Source organism: Neopelma chrysocephalum, unplaced genomic scaffold, assembly GCF_003984885.1.
Source record: "Neopelma chrysocephalum unplaced genomic scaffold, ASM398488v2 Primary Assembly neopelma1_42b, whole genome shotgun sequence".
Taxonomy (NCBI): domain Eukaryota; kingdom Metazoa; phylum Chordata; class Aves; order Passeriformes; family Pipridae; genus Neopelma; species Neopelma chrysocephalum.
The window spans coordinates 227,342-243,034 of record NW_020897701.1 but is presented as its reverse complement, the minus strand read 5'-3'; the positions used below and the strand labels follow the sequence as shown (position 1 = coordinate 243,034).

The 15,693-nt window shown below is 36.1% G+C and overlaps 1 protein-coding gene across 1 annotated transcript in view; it reads right to left on the bottom strand.

The window, feature by feature from the left end:
- Positions 1–3,348: 3,348 nt before the first annotated feature.
- The window catches only part of PDGFC (platelet derived growth factor C), a 122,681-nt gene continuing 110,336 nt past the window's right edge, over positions 3,349–15,693 (bottom strand). Inside the window, exons 4-6 of the mRNA XM_027676862.1 lie at positions 11,293–11,500; positions 5,633–5,850; positions 3,349–4,985 (exon numbers count right to left, since the gene is read on the bottom strand). Of these exons, the coding sequence (XP_027532663.1) occupies positions 4,869–4,985; positions 5,633–5,850; positions 11,293–11,500 (543 nt within the window). The 3' untranslated portion in view covers positions 3,349–4,868. The remainder of the gene's footprint in view (positions 4,986–5,632; positions 5,851–11,292; positions 11,501–15,693) is intronic.

Sequence of the window (15,693 nt, the reverse complement as noted above, 5' to 3'; positions counted from 1 at the left end):
CTCAATTTGTCATGAAAGGATGCAGTAATAAAAAACTACTGGTGAGGGTGAAAAGCAGCCCATCTTCCAAAATTGTGGAAAATCTCAAAAAGAGTGAAATCAAAGCTTAAGCAGTTGTCAGCCTCTAAATGAAGTCCTTTGAACAAAGTAGTGAATTTAATTTTACTATCTTTTGATTCTCAAAGTTGCTAATTGTTTTGATCACTCTGTGATGCTGTTTTTCAAAAGAGAACTCTAAACATTGTGGCCTTCACTGGCCTTCTCTCTTAAATGAGTTTCATGTAGATGCTGTCTGAGATCCCAAGGCCCACCCCACAGATATAAGTGAAGCAGGACAAAGTAAGACAAATGAACAAGTTTTCTTGCCAACCTTATTAATGTACTGGGATTCTGTACAGTGAAAGAAAAGTAAGTTTACCAAGATGTGCCTTATCACTCCCTCTGAACAGGACTGACACCAGACCCAAGTTGGTTTGGACCTGTCTTCAGTGTAGCAGAATCTGAAGGAGGCAGCATGGGCTTGAGTCAAACTGGCACTTCTGTCTTTACTTCATTAGGCAAAATAAAAGCTTGCCAAATCAGCTATATGGAAAGCCCTTCCAGACTACAGAATTCCTGGAGACTTTTCTTTGAGAAAGAGATGTTTTTTTCAGCAAACAGGCCCATATATGGGGTATTCACACTGATGAACCTTTTGCACCTAACAGAACTGCCTCAGCTGGGAGGCTGGACTTTGACTCTATACTTGATGAAGACAGACTGGGTCAGTGAAGACTGACATAGAGCAAGATTCAGAGCAGGAATCTAGCTTATGTTCTATCACATTTGCAAAAAACGCTGTCAACTTTCTCCCATGACTGAGCTGTAAACTTATTTTTCTTTCAACAATCTAGGGAAATTCCAGTGAAGCATTAGGCAAACTGCCTTCTCTGAAAAGTTCTTCCAATTTATGCTGAAATACGTAGACATATTTTTACACTGTGATTTTGGCAAACAAAACCACTGTCCCTGGGTTTAAAAGGTGCATGAAAGGACTTTCTAAGGCAAATTGTCTGATAAAGCATCCCATGCAAAAATTATGTAAAGACCAATCTCAAAGTAATTTAAACATCATATCACTAACAGAATCAGAAATTTAACTTGGTCTACTTAGCTTCATTGCTTGGTTTGAATGAGTCTTGCAACCACGATTCTTTAGCATTTTTGCATGAGGTTTTGTGAGAGAGTTTCGAACAGTAGCACTATTACCGTATCTTCAAAAGTCAAAGAGAAAGTAAATGTTTACAATTTTTATTTCCAGAGCTTGGTGTAATCAAAATGAGACTATTTAAGCAGTTAGCATCTGAATTGCAAATTTTTAAGTTTCAACACAGTCCTTTGTTAGAAAGGAAATCAGGTAACAGCTTGCATTAGCTGATGCACTAGCTACTAAATGACAAAGCTCTATGCTTCTGTCTGTCTTTTCCCTCCACACACTTTTTTTTCTCGTCTTCTACTGAAAAGGAGCTGTGAGCCTGTGCAACTTGGCAGACAAAGAGCAAGGAAACTTAAATGAGTTTAAGAGCCAAGAGATCTGCAGTTAATGCCCTTGGTGAGTAAAGTTTTGGTGCTTCTCCACGATTCTCATGTTGGCCACAGCTGAAAAGACAGTTCCAGAAATGTGAATATCTACAGAATCCATAAAAATAAGGTTCAAAATCAGTTGTCAGCTTCCCCCATCTGCTCCTCTGGGGGGAATAATTACTTTCAACTGAAGACATTTATTGGGCATAGAATAAAACCTACAAAATGCAGTCTACGCTATTAGGATTTTGTCTGTTTACAGGAGCTACTTTATTCTACTCGGTTATTTCCACTGTTCAGATCCATTAGAAATAGTGATTTCTCCCTTTACTCCCAAACACTGATGCTTACACTTATGCAATTCAGAAACTCATGGCTTAAAATAGATAGCAACAAATTTTTAAAAATCTCCACAAAGATGTAAGATCAACACTTGCAACTTCTGTTCCACATTAGAAAATCACAGGCTTACTACCCACTGTTGTCAATCTTTTCCCACACATAACAGCACCCTTGGCATTCAGCTGCCATGACCTGTAACTGTGAGAGGCACTATTAGTTGCTTGTTAGCAATTCACAGTCAATAGCTTCAGTTAGTTTTTTACCACATCTTTTGCTTAGAAAAAACAGAACATAAATAACAATGAAACAAAACTCTTGGAGGAGCATTTCCGGAATGCTGTAACTGTAGGTATAACAAGCCTTGGCTCATCTCAAGGTCACAAAAAGTTAACTCTCCTCTGACATAAAGATTAGGCATAGAGCTTAATGATGCTTGGTAAGAGAATGGCAAACAGAAGGGATGTGATTTTGGATTCAGATGAGGAAGACAGCACTGTGAAGGGGGATATAAAGAGTAAGGGGATAACGAGCTCACACATAGGTCCATAGCAAGCAATTGGGAAGGAAATTGGTGAAAGAAATTGGCAAGGAAGAAAGTGAGCCAAAGGGGGGCAATACAAGAAATACCTGTGACATTTGGAGATCCTTACCCTCCATACCCCGTATGGCTCCTGAAACTCCCCATCAAACAGCTACCCCTGTCTTTTCTTCTATCAAGTCTACAGAGGGATGAGACCTCCTGCATTTCTTACAGCAGAAATTTCTGTAATGGAATTACATTTTTTGACTCTTCTGTTTAATTATGATGCCAGAGGCTATGATTTCTGTTTCTATCCCAACTTGCTGTTCAAGAGCTCTTTAAATCACAAAAAAGAGACAATATTAATGCAAAAAAAATAAAATCCCCAACATCCCTGCAAAACACTCAAATACTCGAAATTCAAGTATACCAGGTTTCTTGTGTGACCATAATTCTGCATTCTGATACAGGATTAATATTCAGACTGGATCATTATACGTCACATTTACACCAGATACTTTTCTTATTGAGTAAGAGTTTGAGTGTGGGGACAGAATCAGAAGAGAATTTTCCAGAACTGGTATCAAAAAGTCATACCAACTTGCATAAAACCAAATTTACATCAGAATCCATTTTCACAATGGAAACAATAGCAGAAGATGTTATTTCAATTGATGGCTTCACATCACCACAATTTTGAATATTTTGAATGTTTATACAAATAGCATCATGTTCATTCCTCCTCTTTTTCTTCTTGTGGATTTACACTAATGCAGAATTATTAAAGCAAGTGGAAGTCTTGGTAACAGAAGACTTCTGTTTCCAGAAATGACTTTCAAAATGATAAGAAGAAAATCACCATCTTAACTTTTCCCATTAAGTTGTATATTGAACAGATACAAATATGCAGCCACACTGAAACATTTATTCTCCCAAAATTAGCATTATTACTTTATTTTGTGATTCATTACAATCTGAAAATCCAATAGTCAAAAAAATGTTAAAGCATTTTACAAGCAAAATACTTTACTGTTGCCTTTTCAATTTGCATAGGGTGGGATAAGTGTATTGGTTAAAGAATATACATACAGAAGAACAATACCATAGTTCATCAAACTGCACTGCAGAGTATTACGTTCCTGTGAGTGAACAGTACTCAAACAGCTATAACTGCCAATGGAAAACCATACACTTCAACATTAACAAGGCTGCCTTCCCATGACCATGATGCATCATGAAGGCTACGAGCCATTGGTTTCTTTTCTTACCGGTTTCTTTTCTTCTACTTTAAAGAAATTAAAGAGTTAAACAAGCCAGAATGCATCTATCTATGCTCATTTCTTTTTTACCTGAACAAAGGCCAGTACAGAGAGAGGGAATCTTTAAAGTCAGCTTCTGAAACCGCTTATAGTAATGTCTGTCCCTCATATTTTCAGTCTCATGGAGCAAGCAAGCTTCGAGCTTCATCTACACAACTCTATTATTACGGTGCATCCAGGTAAAAAACTGTATTTTTTCACTATGTAGAAACAAACTGAAATTAGATCACGCTTCTTTCCCACTATAACCACATCTCTGTTCCTCCAGCCGTACATATCTGGCTTTAAAGTCTCACAAAGCTAAAAAATAGTTGATCTAGGTTGTAATAAAAAAAAAAGAATATTAAATACCTTTGGTAAAAATAGATATATTTAACAAGTTTAGAAAAGCAAATAGTTATACTGTCAAAAGGAGAATATAAAAATGTACACAATAAAAAAATAACAAACAAACCAACCAAAAATCATCAGCCATAGTAGTGAGAATAAAGGCGATGTTCTTTTCAATGTTTTCTTCCTTAGATCATGTTATTGTCCAGTCTTCCTTCTAAAAGGCAGGAGCTTTAGTAGAGTGTATGGAAAAAATCCAGTCCTTCCTACCAGCATTAGAGAAATTAAGTATAATTCGGAGCAAGACAGTCTGTTTTAGCCCAAGTTTATACAACAGAGAACGCTTTGATTTAGAGTACATAGGCATAGCTGAACACAGAAAGAAAGATGTCAGGTGTTTTCAACCAGAGGCCAGGTGCACTGGAGCTGTAGAAATGAGATGGCCAGCAGAATCAAGTCTCCATGATGTCAGCCTTCTAACTCTATTTCTACTCCTAAATTATAAATCCATGTATTGTCAAGAAAATTGTGGGGATAACAACAATACATATGTTTTAAATCCCTCATTGCTGCCTTTCTCCCATCCTTTCACTGGGCCTCCAAACAGAGCTGTCACACAACATATAATCCCAGTTTGGCTTCTCCTGTTTTTAGAGATCACTGTAAATCTTGAAGATGGAAGATCCCCAAAGCAAACAACTGAGATTACAGAAGGAGATAATGCACAAGCCCCATAATAGAATCAGCCATTGATTGAATGTGCTTTGAAAGAAAATAGTACAATTAAATCATGTTTATCCTTCAGTATTCCCTTTGCAAACACAGTCACACTCCTCGTGGTGTTCCAAAGGTACATCTGTCAATGATTTATGCAATCCCCGGACACCAATCCTTGGTTTCAGCTGAAGAACCTGAAGGGGAAGAAGCCAAGCATCAAGAAAAGAGCAAGTGTTTCATCACACACCTAGACTATGAGCTAGATTGCACTCGAAACACACTGGATGACAGGAAGCACATTAAACAAAAATTCTTCATTAATTCCACCTCCTTATTGCTATTTTTGCTTTTACCTCAAGCCCTTTACAAAATTGATTAAATCTTGTTGAACATGATTAAATCATGTTGCTTTACCAAAGAAGAGTCTTGCAGTTTCAGATTTCTACCTAATTTTATTTAAGAGCTAATGGTAGAATTACCCAATTAGATAATTCTATAATAAGTAATTGTAGTTATAGATTTATAGCAATGGAAATGGACAAATATCCATTTCTCCATAAAGCTGGCATCTATCACTAGAGAGAGCAGAACTAGAGATGTGTTTGAACTGCACTAGTAAACAAATACCTCAGAAATGAATTAATAGTTGCACAGAAAAGTATTTTAACAAGCAGATACTACTTTTTTCAATTTAATACCTAATTAAAATGCAAAAAATGTATTTACAAGGGTAATACATAAAATATTTTAGAATTAATATTGGTGCATTCCTTTAGTAAAAACAAACTCCTTAAATGGCTTTCAGTATTTCCAAACGTGCAAACGTAAAAAAGGTGTGTACCTCATGGTATTTTTTGGTGACTTTTGTTGGCACACATTGGCACTCATTGCAGTTCTGTTGACAACAGGCACAGTTTCCACCACAACGTTTAACCAGGAGACACAATGGCCAGAAGATGGTGTCAGTTCGCTTCAGCTCCTCCCTCAGTGACACTGAGAAGTTGCGAGGAGTACAGCTATACAGCCGCACCTCCTCCTTTAGGAGGTTGAGATCAACCACTGCAAAAAGACAAAGAAACTGATGCTTTTCGATTCGCAATCCAAGTTCATTGGTAGTAAACTAACTTCAGCAGTGAAGAACCCCTGAGGAAGGTTCATTTTTGTGCAGGTGGTACAGGTTCAGCACAAAAGTATAATACTGCAGTTATATGAATACCATGAAACCTAAATGGAATGATCATTGCATAGTAATAGTCACCAATTATTTTATAACTCTGGCAAAGTTGGCTCAAATTAAACAAAGCAAGCTTTGGCTACTATGTTCCAGTATATGTTTTATAAAATCAACCTTAATGGAATTCTCTTTGTTCATACTAATACTCTGAGCTCTAGTGTGGCTATTCTATAATCATTTTAGATTGGACAAATACATAGCAATTCAGAATCCTGCAAAATTTCAAAGATGTTTTAATTCATTTGCATAAAGCATTCAAACTTGCTAAAATTTCAATTATTGCTTCTTTGCAAGGGTGATGTAAGTATAAGAAAGAATCAAACCATTTATATCTAAGCAGAATTTTTGGACTAAGAACTTCAAGAAGTTGTCACCATCAGTGAATTCTGCACAGAATAAATAAGTGCACAAGACTGTGTACCTATGTAACTATTAGTAGGTTCCATTTCCCCCTCCTCCTTCATAGCAGCATATATGTGAATGTCTGTTGTTTCTCTAGGTTTCATTTTCTCTTGATGTGTCTTAAAAAAAAGTTCCTTCTTGTAAGCACCTAACTTGAAGTGCAAGTTAAAGATATTAATTTTTGGCACCAGTTTCCCTATAAACTGGTTCCACTGTATCACAGTAAAGTTGTACTATGCCAGCGGTTGAACGGTAAGTTCATGAAAAGCTCTGAAACAGGACAAGCTCCTTTAGGTTCACCTTAGCTGCACAGTCCAGAAATAACAAGCCTCGAAAGAAGCAGTTAAAATTGAAAGAAAAAAAAAGAGAAAGACTGAAAAATAAGAGTGAAAAGCAATGTAAATTGATTTATTTCAGAAAAGTCAGAATAACCATGATCTGGGATATTTTGTCTGAACTGTTTTTCTTCAAACCTATCATTAAAGAACAGAAGTAATGTCTAATTCACAGGGATATTTTCTATGGTAAAAAAACCCTGAAAAATAGAAAAAGAAAACCCGATGATAACATGGCTACTCATATGGCTGAAACAGAAGCCTCAAACAAAGTGGAAAAGATCTTTAATCAACTGGTTTAGAGCTAAATCAAAAAGAAATCAGGGAAAAAATATCGAAGTGCATTGATATTACTTTTAAAATTACTTTCTATTTGTTGTTACCCATTCATAAATCAAAAGATGTGCAATAAAGCTGAAACAAGGTTTTGATCTTAATCACCTTCTAGAGAAATACCTTTTTTTCCTCTCCACTTACTATATAAAGAGTCTCTAGAGGTCATCAAGGAGAACTTCAGCCTATCAAGGCAAGATAACACTTCTTAATTTTATTTAAACACATAAGAAATAAAGAGAATTTGGAAGCTGCTAGTAGAAATGCTCATTGGTACTATCCCAGGAGTAGATCTTTGGGAAGGAATTTTAGTCCACATTTCTTCAAACAGTTCTTCTGCAGACCATATCCATATACTGGCATCCATAAGTAAGGATTAATTGTGAAAGGTCAGTTAAACATGGTAAAGCCTTTTCTCTCCTTGCACTTACAGTGAATGCCAAGCTGGGGCACTTCATTCCATCACTATCAGGTTAACATAGGCTCCTAAATAAACAAACTGATTTTTAAGAGGGGGGAGTGTGTACTAACTCCAACACAGTTACTGATAGGACACCAGCCTGCCTCCCACACTGCAAGAGCATTCCTTGGAGAAGGGAGCAGAGGAAAAGAGAGACAAAACTTCCGGGGGAGAAATTCACTGTGAGAAATCAGAAATTATTTAAGCTCTTCTGATCAGCTAATAGCTCTAGGCTGAGTCATTTAGAGGGTGGACATGTCTACCTCCATTAATCAAGGACTATACGCAGGAATGGAGTACTTCTTTCTTATGTTACATTTTTAAACATATAACAACTGAACTGTCTGAATGAGGATAAAATGCCTAAAGCACAATGTGAGAAATGCTAGTTCTGCTAATACTTTGTACTGGTAGATTGTTTCTGCAGAGACTGATATGCTTGGAACTGTGAATTTGAAGAAGCTAAGCCTGCGTGCTGCTCAGCCCTTCACCATGAGATATTGAAAGTGGAAGCTGGGCACTGACAGCTCTTCCAGCAAGCCCACCAACCAGTGGGAGAGAGATGCCTGCCTTCTGGCAGCCCCCAGTGGAATGTACCAATTTCCCAGTGCTAGCTCTAGTTATAACATAGAGAAAAGGGCAATGCCCTAAAATAAGCAGTGTGTTACACATTCTGTCACAAAATTGAAATGAATTTGAACTGAACCTCTCAGACATGCAGACATGAATTTTAAAAGGGTTCTGTGGAAGAGCACAAAGTCAGCTCTTAGCAGATATATTTCAGTGTGCCATACTGTTACAAAAGGCTTCAGGAGAAATGAACAAATGTCATGTTTGATTTTCGTGCTTTAAAATGTACTAAGGTATATTGCTATGATACTTCACAATGAACCCTTGCCCTACCTTATGTAATTCAATTTCATTAAAAGGTCTGTGGCAAATTTATCTAGTGCTTATATAATCACTTCTTTGAAGTGTGTGAATGAAGCTGTTATTTTTTCAAAGAGTAGCTGTCTGTTCAAAATTTATTTTAACACACTGTGGGCATGAAGCTAGATGAGAGAATGTATATATTCCCTTAAAAGTGTTTACTTAACCACAATAAAAGGTTATGTGGATTTCCCAAGTGCACTGAGTTACAGTACCTGTTATAATGTGAACATTTAAACACTCCTTCAACTTGGCTTCCACTCATGTATCATGTCTGACACAACAGTCAGACTTCCTTTGTCTAGCACTAGCTCAGGAGGAATGGAAGGCTCTGCAGCAGCATATAAATGAGATATACTAAAGTAAAAATAAAGCGAGAAGGAAAAAAAGGGGAAAAAATGTAGATACAGGTAGGTCTACAGTAAAGTGTACATCAAAAGTGTGCCTTCACTTGCACATATAACTGAACCAATCCATGTTCACATCAGCCTGAAATTAACTGTGTTCTGCAATTGGCAGTGCGATTGTCTGGCATCTTCTGGGACATGTATTGAGACCCTCGGGAAACTTCTTTCCCAAAACATTTTTCCAGCTGGATGCTGTTCTCAAAGTCAAGGAAATAAATTAAATTCTGGTTGGGGCACCTGTGTGTGAGCACAGAGAGCAGCAGGATGGTTTTCATTCCTAAGCACTTCGGAGATGTTCCTGGGAGTGTTAAGTTTTTTACTGGCTTCTAGAACAGGAGTTGTTACAAAATCCCAAACAAGAAGTAAAAAAAAAAAAAAAAAAAAAAATCATATAACTGTATGAAAAAAGCATTTGCTAAGGACTATAGTTTGACTGTGACTATTTTTCCTCTTTGAGCAGGCTTCAGAATATGATCTAATGATTAGAGATTTCAGTGGGAAGCAATGGGATAATTTTTTTGCACAGCAAAATATATTTTATTTTTAAGTATGCTTAATATTATAAAAGAATTTAGGACTATATTTAGACATCAAAGCCTCTGAATTGGTGTGTCTTCGTTCTTGGCTAGAAGTTTCTGGATGCATTTTATCCAGAGAAAACATCAGAGGCAGTTCTGTGGAATTTAGGTTGTCTAAATATAGCCTTTTTCATACAAATTATTAAGTAGGAGTAGAGGACACTTCTTTTCTCTACTAAAGTAACATACACTTTTAATTACATGTTCATGAAAGCAGGACAGTAATTTAACTTTTACATTGAAACACTGCAAAAATGAAACTGATCTAATCATAGAATCAAAGAGTTTGAGAAAACCCAAAAATTTTAGGGCATGCACTTCTCCCAAACATTTCTTAAAAAGCTTTTGAAATACAGCAAACATGCTACTTGAGGGAATAACATGGGGGAGGGGGGAAAAAAAAAAAAAGGTTTGCTTTTTCTCTCTCTTGAATAGACCTAACAGTTAATACTATGTCATCTCAACTGGACAAATTTTTCACCTCAGGCTATTACATTACAGACTCCATAATGCAGTCTGAGGGTGGTCTCTTTAAGATAAATGTGACAATACCATGCTATGTTTATTTCGTGGAAAAATCTATTTTAGCATCTAATTAGAAGTCTTTAAAAGATTTACTCTGATAGTTTCTTTCTAAGATATGTCTTGCAAGGAGTTGCTTTTGTCTATACAGATGTTATCCAACACCTGCATTTTAGTTTATGTAAGGTTTCACAAACTACATTTTGTTTTTCTCAGAGTTATTGTATGCTTATGACATACATTTGGTAAATACCAAATCTCTTTAATTGAGGAAGTGTTAAATGACTATCTGAGAGGTATAGTCCATTGCTGAGAGCTTTTAAAGATATTTCCTCCTCTCCAGTTCTTGATTTAGCTGCTGTGTGCACAGCTATAGCAACACAGGTAGAGTACAAAGGTTGATCTCTAGGCTCTGATCCAAGAATTAGCTGCCAAAACCTTAAATTTGAGTTATGAAAGGTTTTACTTCCTCTCTTTTCTTGCTGATCAGATGATAATCTAGTCTACATCTGTCAACAGAGAAGTCTATTCAGTTTTGCTCATATGTTTTCATGCTGTATGGTGGGCAAGGAAGATGGCATTGCCTGCATGCAATCCATCCACACAGAATCCATAAACATGAAATAGTGGGTAGCATCTGGATGATATGTGGTCGGAAACTCATGAGTGTCAAAGGCAGATGGAAGAAAATGTCTTGCTGGAAAATAGCTCTACAAGTTTTGAAAACACAACCTACTTTACAACTGATGAAGTTGACAACTACATGACAAACCAGACATGGACGCAGGGATTTCATAAGATATCATCAAAGAGAGACATTTAGGTAATTGCTCTCAATTTATTTTGTGTAGAGACTGGAAAAATTCTAAGGAAATAAACCACTCGTTCACACAATACAGTAAGAAATTACCAACGTCAAACAAAAAATAAAGTTTTGCCCTCCATAATAAAATAAACCCACGAAGTTCAATTATGTTACCCCATCAAGATGCCCTGCCACTTTGTGGAAATAAAGATCTCCCAGGTTCCCTATGGGAAACTACGTTGTTTGCTTCCTTTTTTTTTAATCCCCATTTGCTGTTTTATCCTGCTAAATTCCTTTAAGTTTTGAGTTTAGTCATTGTCATTTTTCAAATAATACAATGGTGAGAACAGCTAACAACAATGATAACTGCTGTGTTTCTAACATATTCCTTTCCTGGAACCAAAACTCAAGGTGAAGAATGCTCTTAATTACTGTTTCTTTATAAAGAAATCATACACGTAGAAAGCTGCAAGGCCAGACAGAAGAGTAATTTACCTCTTGATTTCCTCCCATGAATGTACGCCTTTCCAAGAAGTTGCCACGTTGGCCTGTACAAATCCTCCAAATCCAGTTGCCACCGATCTGGTTCAAGATACCGGATAAGGTCTTCCACGGTACTAAATCCAGCAACGGCATTGTTTAACACATCTAATGGTAAAGCTGATGGGGGTAGCAAGGATGGGCTAGGTGCTTCTGTGTGGTGCTGCAATCAAAGCCAAAAGAGCACCAGTCAGAGGGTTAATGGATGTGCTTTGACAAAGTGCTATACTTTACGGAGTTACATAGCTGGGAAAGTTTATAAATGGTTAGCTTGTTCCAAAGTACAGTTTATCTAATAAGACAAATGACAAGAGTCAGAAAGTACCTTATTATTCTTTAGCAATAATTGTAAACAAACTTCCCCTACACAGTTTTTCTACTTCTTATATTTCTAGCATTGCAGCTAGCATGCCACTACACCTGTCCTTTAAAAATGTTCACTGAGTGACAGATGGAACTTAAGAAATAGAACAAAGAGTTGAAAATGTGGCCCCACTACAGGCAATTACTGTAACCCTCTAGAAATGTGACACATTTCACATTCTGCCTTTCCTTGGAAACTTGGCTACAATCTTTGTCTTCTTGTCCTTCAACGTAAAACGTGAACATACCCTAGTACAAAGACAGCAAATATTCTTGTTCTCATCTATAGATAAAAAAGTGCACCAGTTGTGTTTCATACAGTGTAAAGAATTATGCGTCTGGTTAAACAATAATGAACAGAGTAATAACAACATCTGGCATAACTAAAAAAATGTTCCAAATTAACTCAAAAGTTCTTAAATGCTGAAACTGAGTACTGAAAAAGTCTATGTACTTTCCCACAGCACAAATCTCACTGACAAACTCACTGAATCAGGGGTACTTAGTCATAGAAAATTCAAGCGAAGTGAGGCTTTTGTTTTTGCTCACTTTACAATCCATTTCAAAATTATGCATTGATTTGTACTTTCAAAAGAATAAAAACAGGCAGGAAGGGAAGACTAAGTAGGAAGCTGCTTTTGCAGCACCGTAAATTCCTTTAGGCTTTTATATAGAGAGACTTCACCACAGACATTATGTCCACGGTACTACACTACAGCAATTCACCTGGATAGTGTAAGAAAGATGAAGAAAAATTTGAACATACTGCTGATTTAGGGGATGGAAAAGACAAGATTATGAGTGTTTATATATATATATATATTTAAAAATCCTCATGCCACTTAGTGTCAAAATGGCACTCTCAGTACTGTAATGTGAGGTGTACATATACTATAATTTTTCCATCTATAGTGTCAGATCAATGGTAGTCATTTACTTTTTCAAATGATCAGGGAAATTTATGAGAAATTTAACACTTATGCTGGAAAAAAAAAGATTTTATAAAATAATCCTTGCAACACTACACACTAAACAGTAGTTTTCTAAAATACATATGGCCGTGATATATGACATACCAATAACAATATTTTCTTTTTTTGTCCTTTCAATTCTAATATATATGCATTTTTGGTTTCAGCTAAAAGTGTGGCTGAAAGAGCAGCAAATGGAAGTAACCATCATGGCCTTCCTATTTTTTGCTTCAAGGCTTTTTCTCTCTCTAACTTCAAGAAATGCAATCACTAGAATGATTTGTGCTGCTTTTTAACTGTGAGTCCTGAAAAAGTAATACAAAACATAGGTCTAGTGGGCTGCTACTATTAACTTTACCATATTTTCATCTTGCTAATCATTTCCAATAGAGTTAGTGAAGAAGTTGTTTCCCATTCTGGAGGTTTCAAAACATTAAAATATTACTCGTCGTCTTCCATCCATTGCCCACATTAAAAATAGTAACATGCTGATCCATCTATTAGGTTATGGTAATAAAGCAACAGATTCTGGTCTATAATTTAAATAGATGCTCTTAGCAAAATACGCTGTCAGCAAGCTTCAAAACAGTGCTGTGACACCGTAATTCAGATGGTCAAAAAAATAAACATTCCAAAATTTTTCTTCCTGTTTTTCTGCACGATGATATATTTGCAACAGTCACATTTCCTGGTTTGAAGGTGTAGGGTTTTGCTAGGGTGAAAAACAAAATCAGTGGTAGAATCACATGGTAGAACTAGCACCTAGGGAAAAAAAAAAAGAATCTTCTATTTTGCTTCCAGCTGAAGAAATTACTTCAGTGTCTCACTGCTACTGGGATTGAAACCTGTTGGATCCCAGATAAAAATGCATTGGTCTAGAATCTATTTCTATATTCACACCTTACAACATGCACACCAAGCAATACATATATAGCAAGTAACCCATCAATTTATGGTACAGTGGATTCAATTGACATTTGCCTGAGCTAGAATGATACTAAGATATGGTGAATCATTGCACAGTGGTAACACAATTAAAGTTGCCATCACTCCCTAATCATTCTCACAGCAAACAAAAACATGAAGAAAAAGTAACTGAAGCAGCAATATTACACAACTTGGAAGATGAATGTTTTTGAATAAAGTCATTAGAATCTCAAGATTAAGAGTGTTTTTCCAGTAATCTTTAAAGTTAGTAAACCTAAATTACAGTTACAATGTACCAAAGATTAGAAAGATAGCTGATATCATAAAGCTATAAATGCTGTAAATTATATTATGACATAACAACCTTTATGAAATCTCAATAAATTGTTTTATATAAATGGTAATTCCAATTATACTTTACATTGTTTTTACTTGCTAATAGGTAATAATTATCTTATAATTTAAATTTTTTGGATAGAACATCCAGTGCAACATAAACAGCACTCCTTCCTTTTACTAAAATTATATATTGGAATTTTATAAAATTAATAATTACACTCAGCTTTCCCAGTTTGTTTGTCTTCTGTAGGCAATACCTACACATATAGTAAAGTTTTACTCTCAGAATAGAAAACAGGAGAAATGACCTAATGCAAGAAGTTAAAATTCGACTTCATTGATGGTACATACCTTTTAGAACAAGCAAATACGTGACTTTGGTGTAACTCTGAAATGTAGCATCATAGCTGCAACTTCAAAATGTTGAAATGCTCCTTAAATTGAGCTTTCATTCACTTTATAGCAAGTTCATCACTCTTATTTTAATTTAATCTACATCTCTCTTGACAGTCCTACTCAGACCCCCACCTGCACCTGCATGCCTGACACAAACTGATGTTTCCAAGCCACTCCTGGTGCAGTGCTACCAACATCAGTACTCAGTAGGTGCCAGAGATGAGATTTCACTGCAGAATGATGGTGTGAAAGCCTCACAGGAGGGCAACTGACCATCTCTAGCTGTTTTGCTACACAATGTTGATGGAGACAATGAAGATGATCTTATAATGAAGTAGCCATTTGTCAACTGTATATCTATTGTATAGCTGGCATCACCTTCACAGAACTGTATGGTTCCCCTAACAGGTCAGCTAGGAAATAAGCAGCCTTTGATATAACAGATATTTATTTATCTGACAGGGAAGACATAACCCAAGACAGCAGACACTTCTGCTTTCCAAATATAGTAGTTATGCAAAATAACTTTCTGGATGGAGACCATTTTTTGGGAAGTGATGTTCTTCGAGCTCTTCTACAATAAATACTAATTGACAGTAAACACTTTTTCTGTCATAGAAGTACATTCTCAATTAATACCAATGTTTTAGGCTTCAGATAGGCTTGTTTTCGTTTCCCTGAGCATGAACAATTTCTGTCAAGATAGATCTGACAAATACATCAACAAGTTCTGTATTTTAATGTGATTCCTCTAGTAAAAAAACATTCCGTGGTTTCTGTTTTTCTGCCCAGGAAACAATTTCAATTTACTTTAATAAGAATAAATATGTTTAAACCCAAGATGGAGCCAAACAGTTGCATTTTTACTGTTAGTTAAAATGATTCAGAATGAAAACCAGAGCAGAAAACATAAGGCTTCTGCTGGCCTGTAGAACAGCCAAGAATGACAATTAGTGTTGGATCAAACAGAATTTTTGTTAGGTCTGTTTATACTGTATTTCTGTACATTCAGGTCACTCTGTCAAAACAAATACCTTATAGAAATCCCCTAAGTTGTTTACAAATGTAGAAGACAGGCCAATAGACAACATTTAGACAACAGTTTAAGATATGGACATGGAAAAATGGATGGAAATAATATAAAAACTAACATTACAAGACTATCCAGCCCTGAACATCACACATAACAACAATATCCCCGAAAAAATTCAGGGATTAAAATGCATTTTATGGTGCTCACAGTGTTAGTTGGCCTTATTAAAGGAATTAAAGGAATCGAAGTTACTATTAAACAAAACCTCTCTCTCAAAGGGAAAAGGCTAGGACACTGTTATAAGTCGAATAAGAATGTGACCCTCAT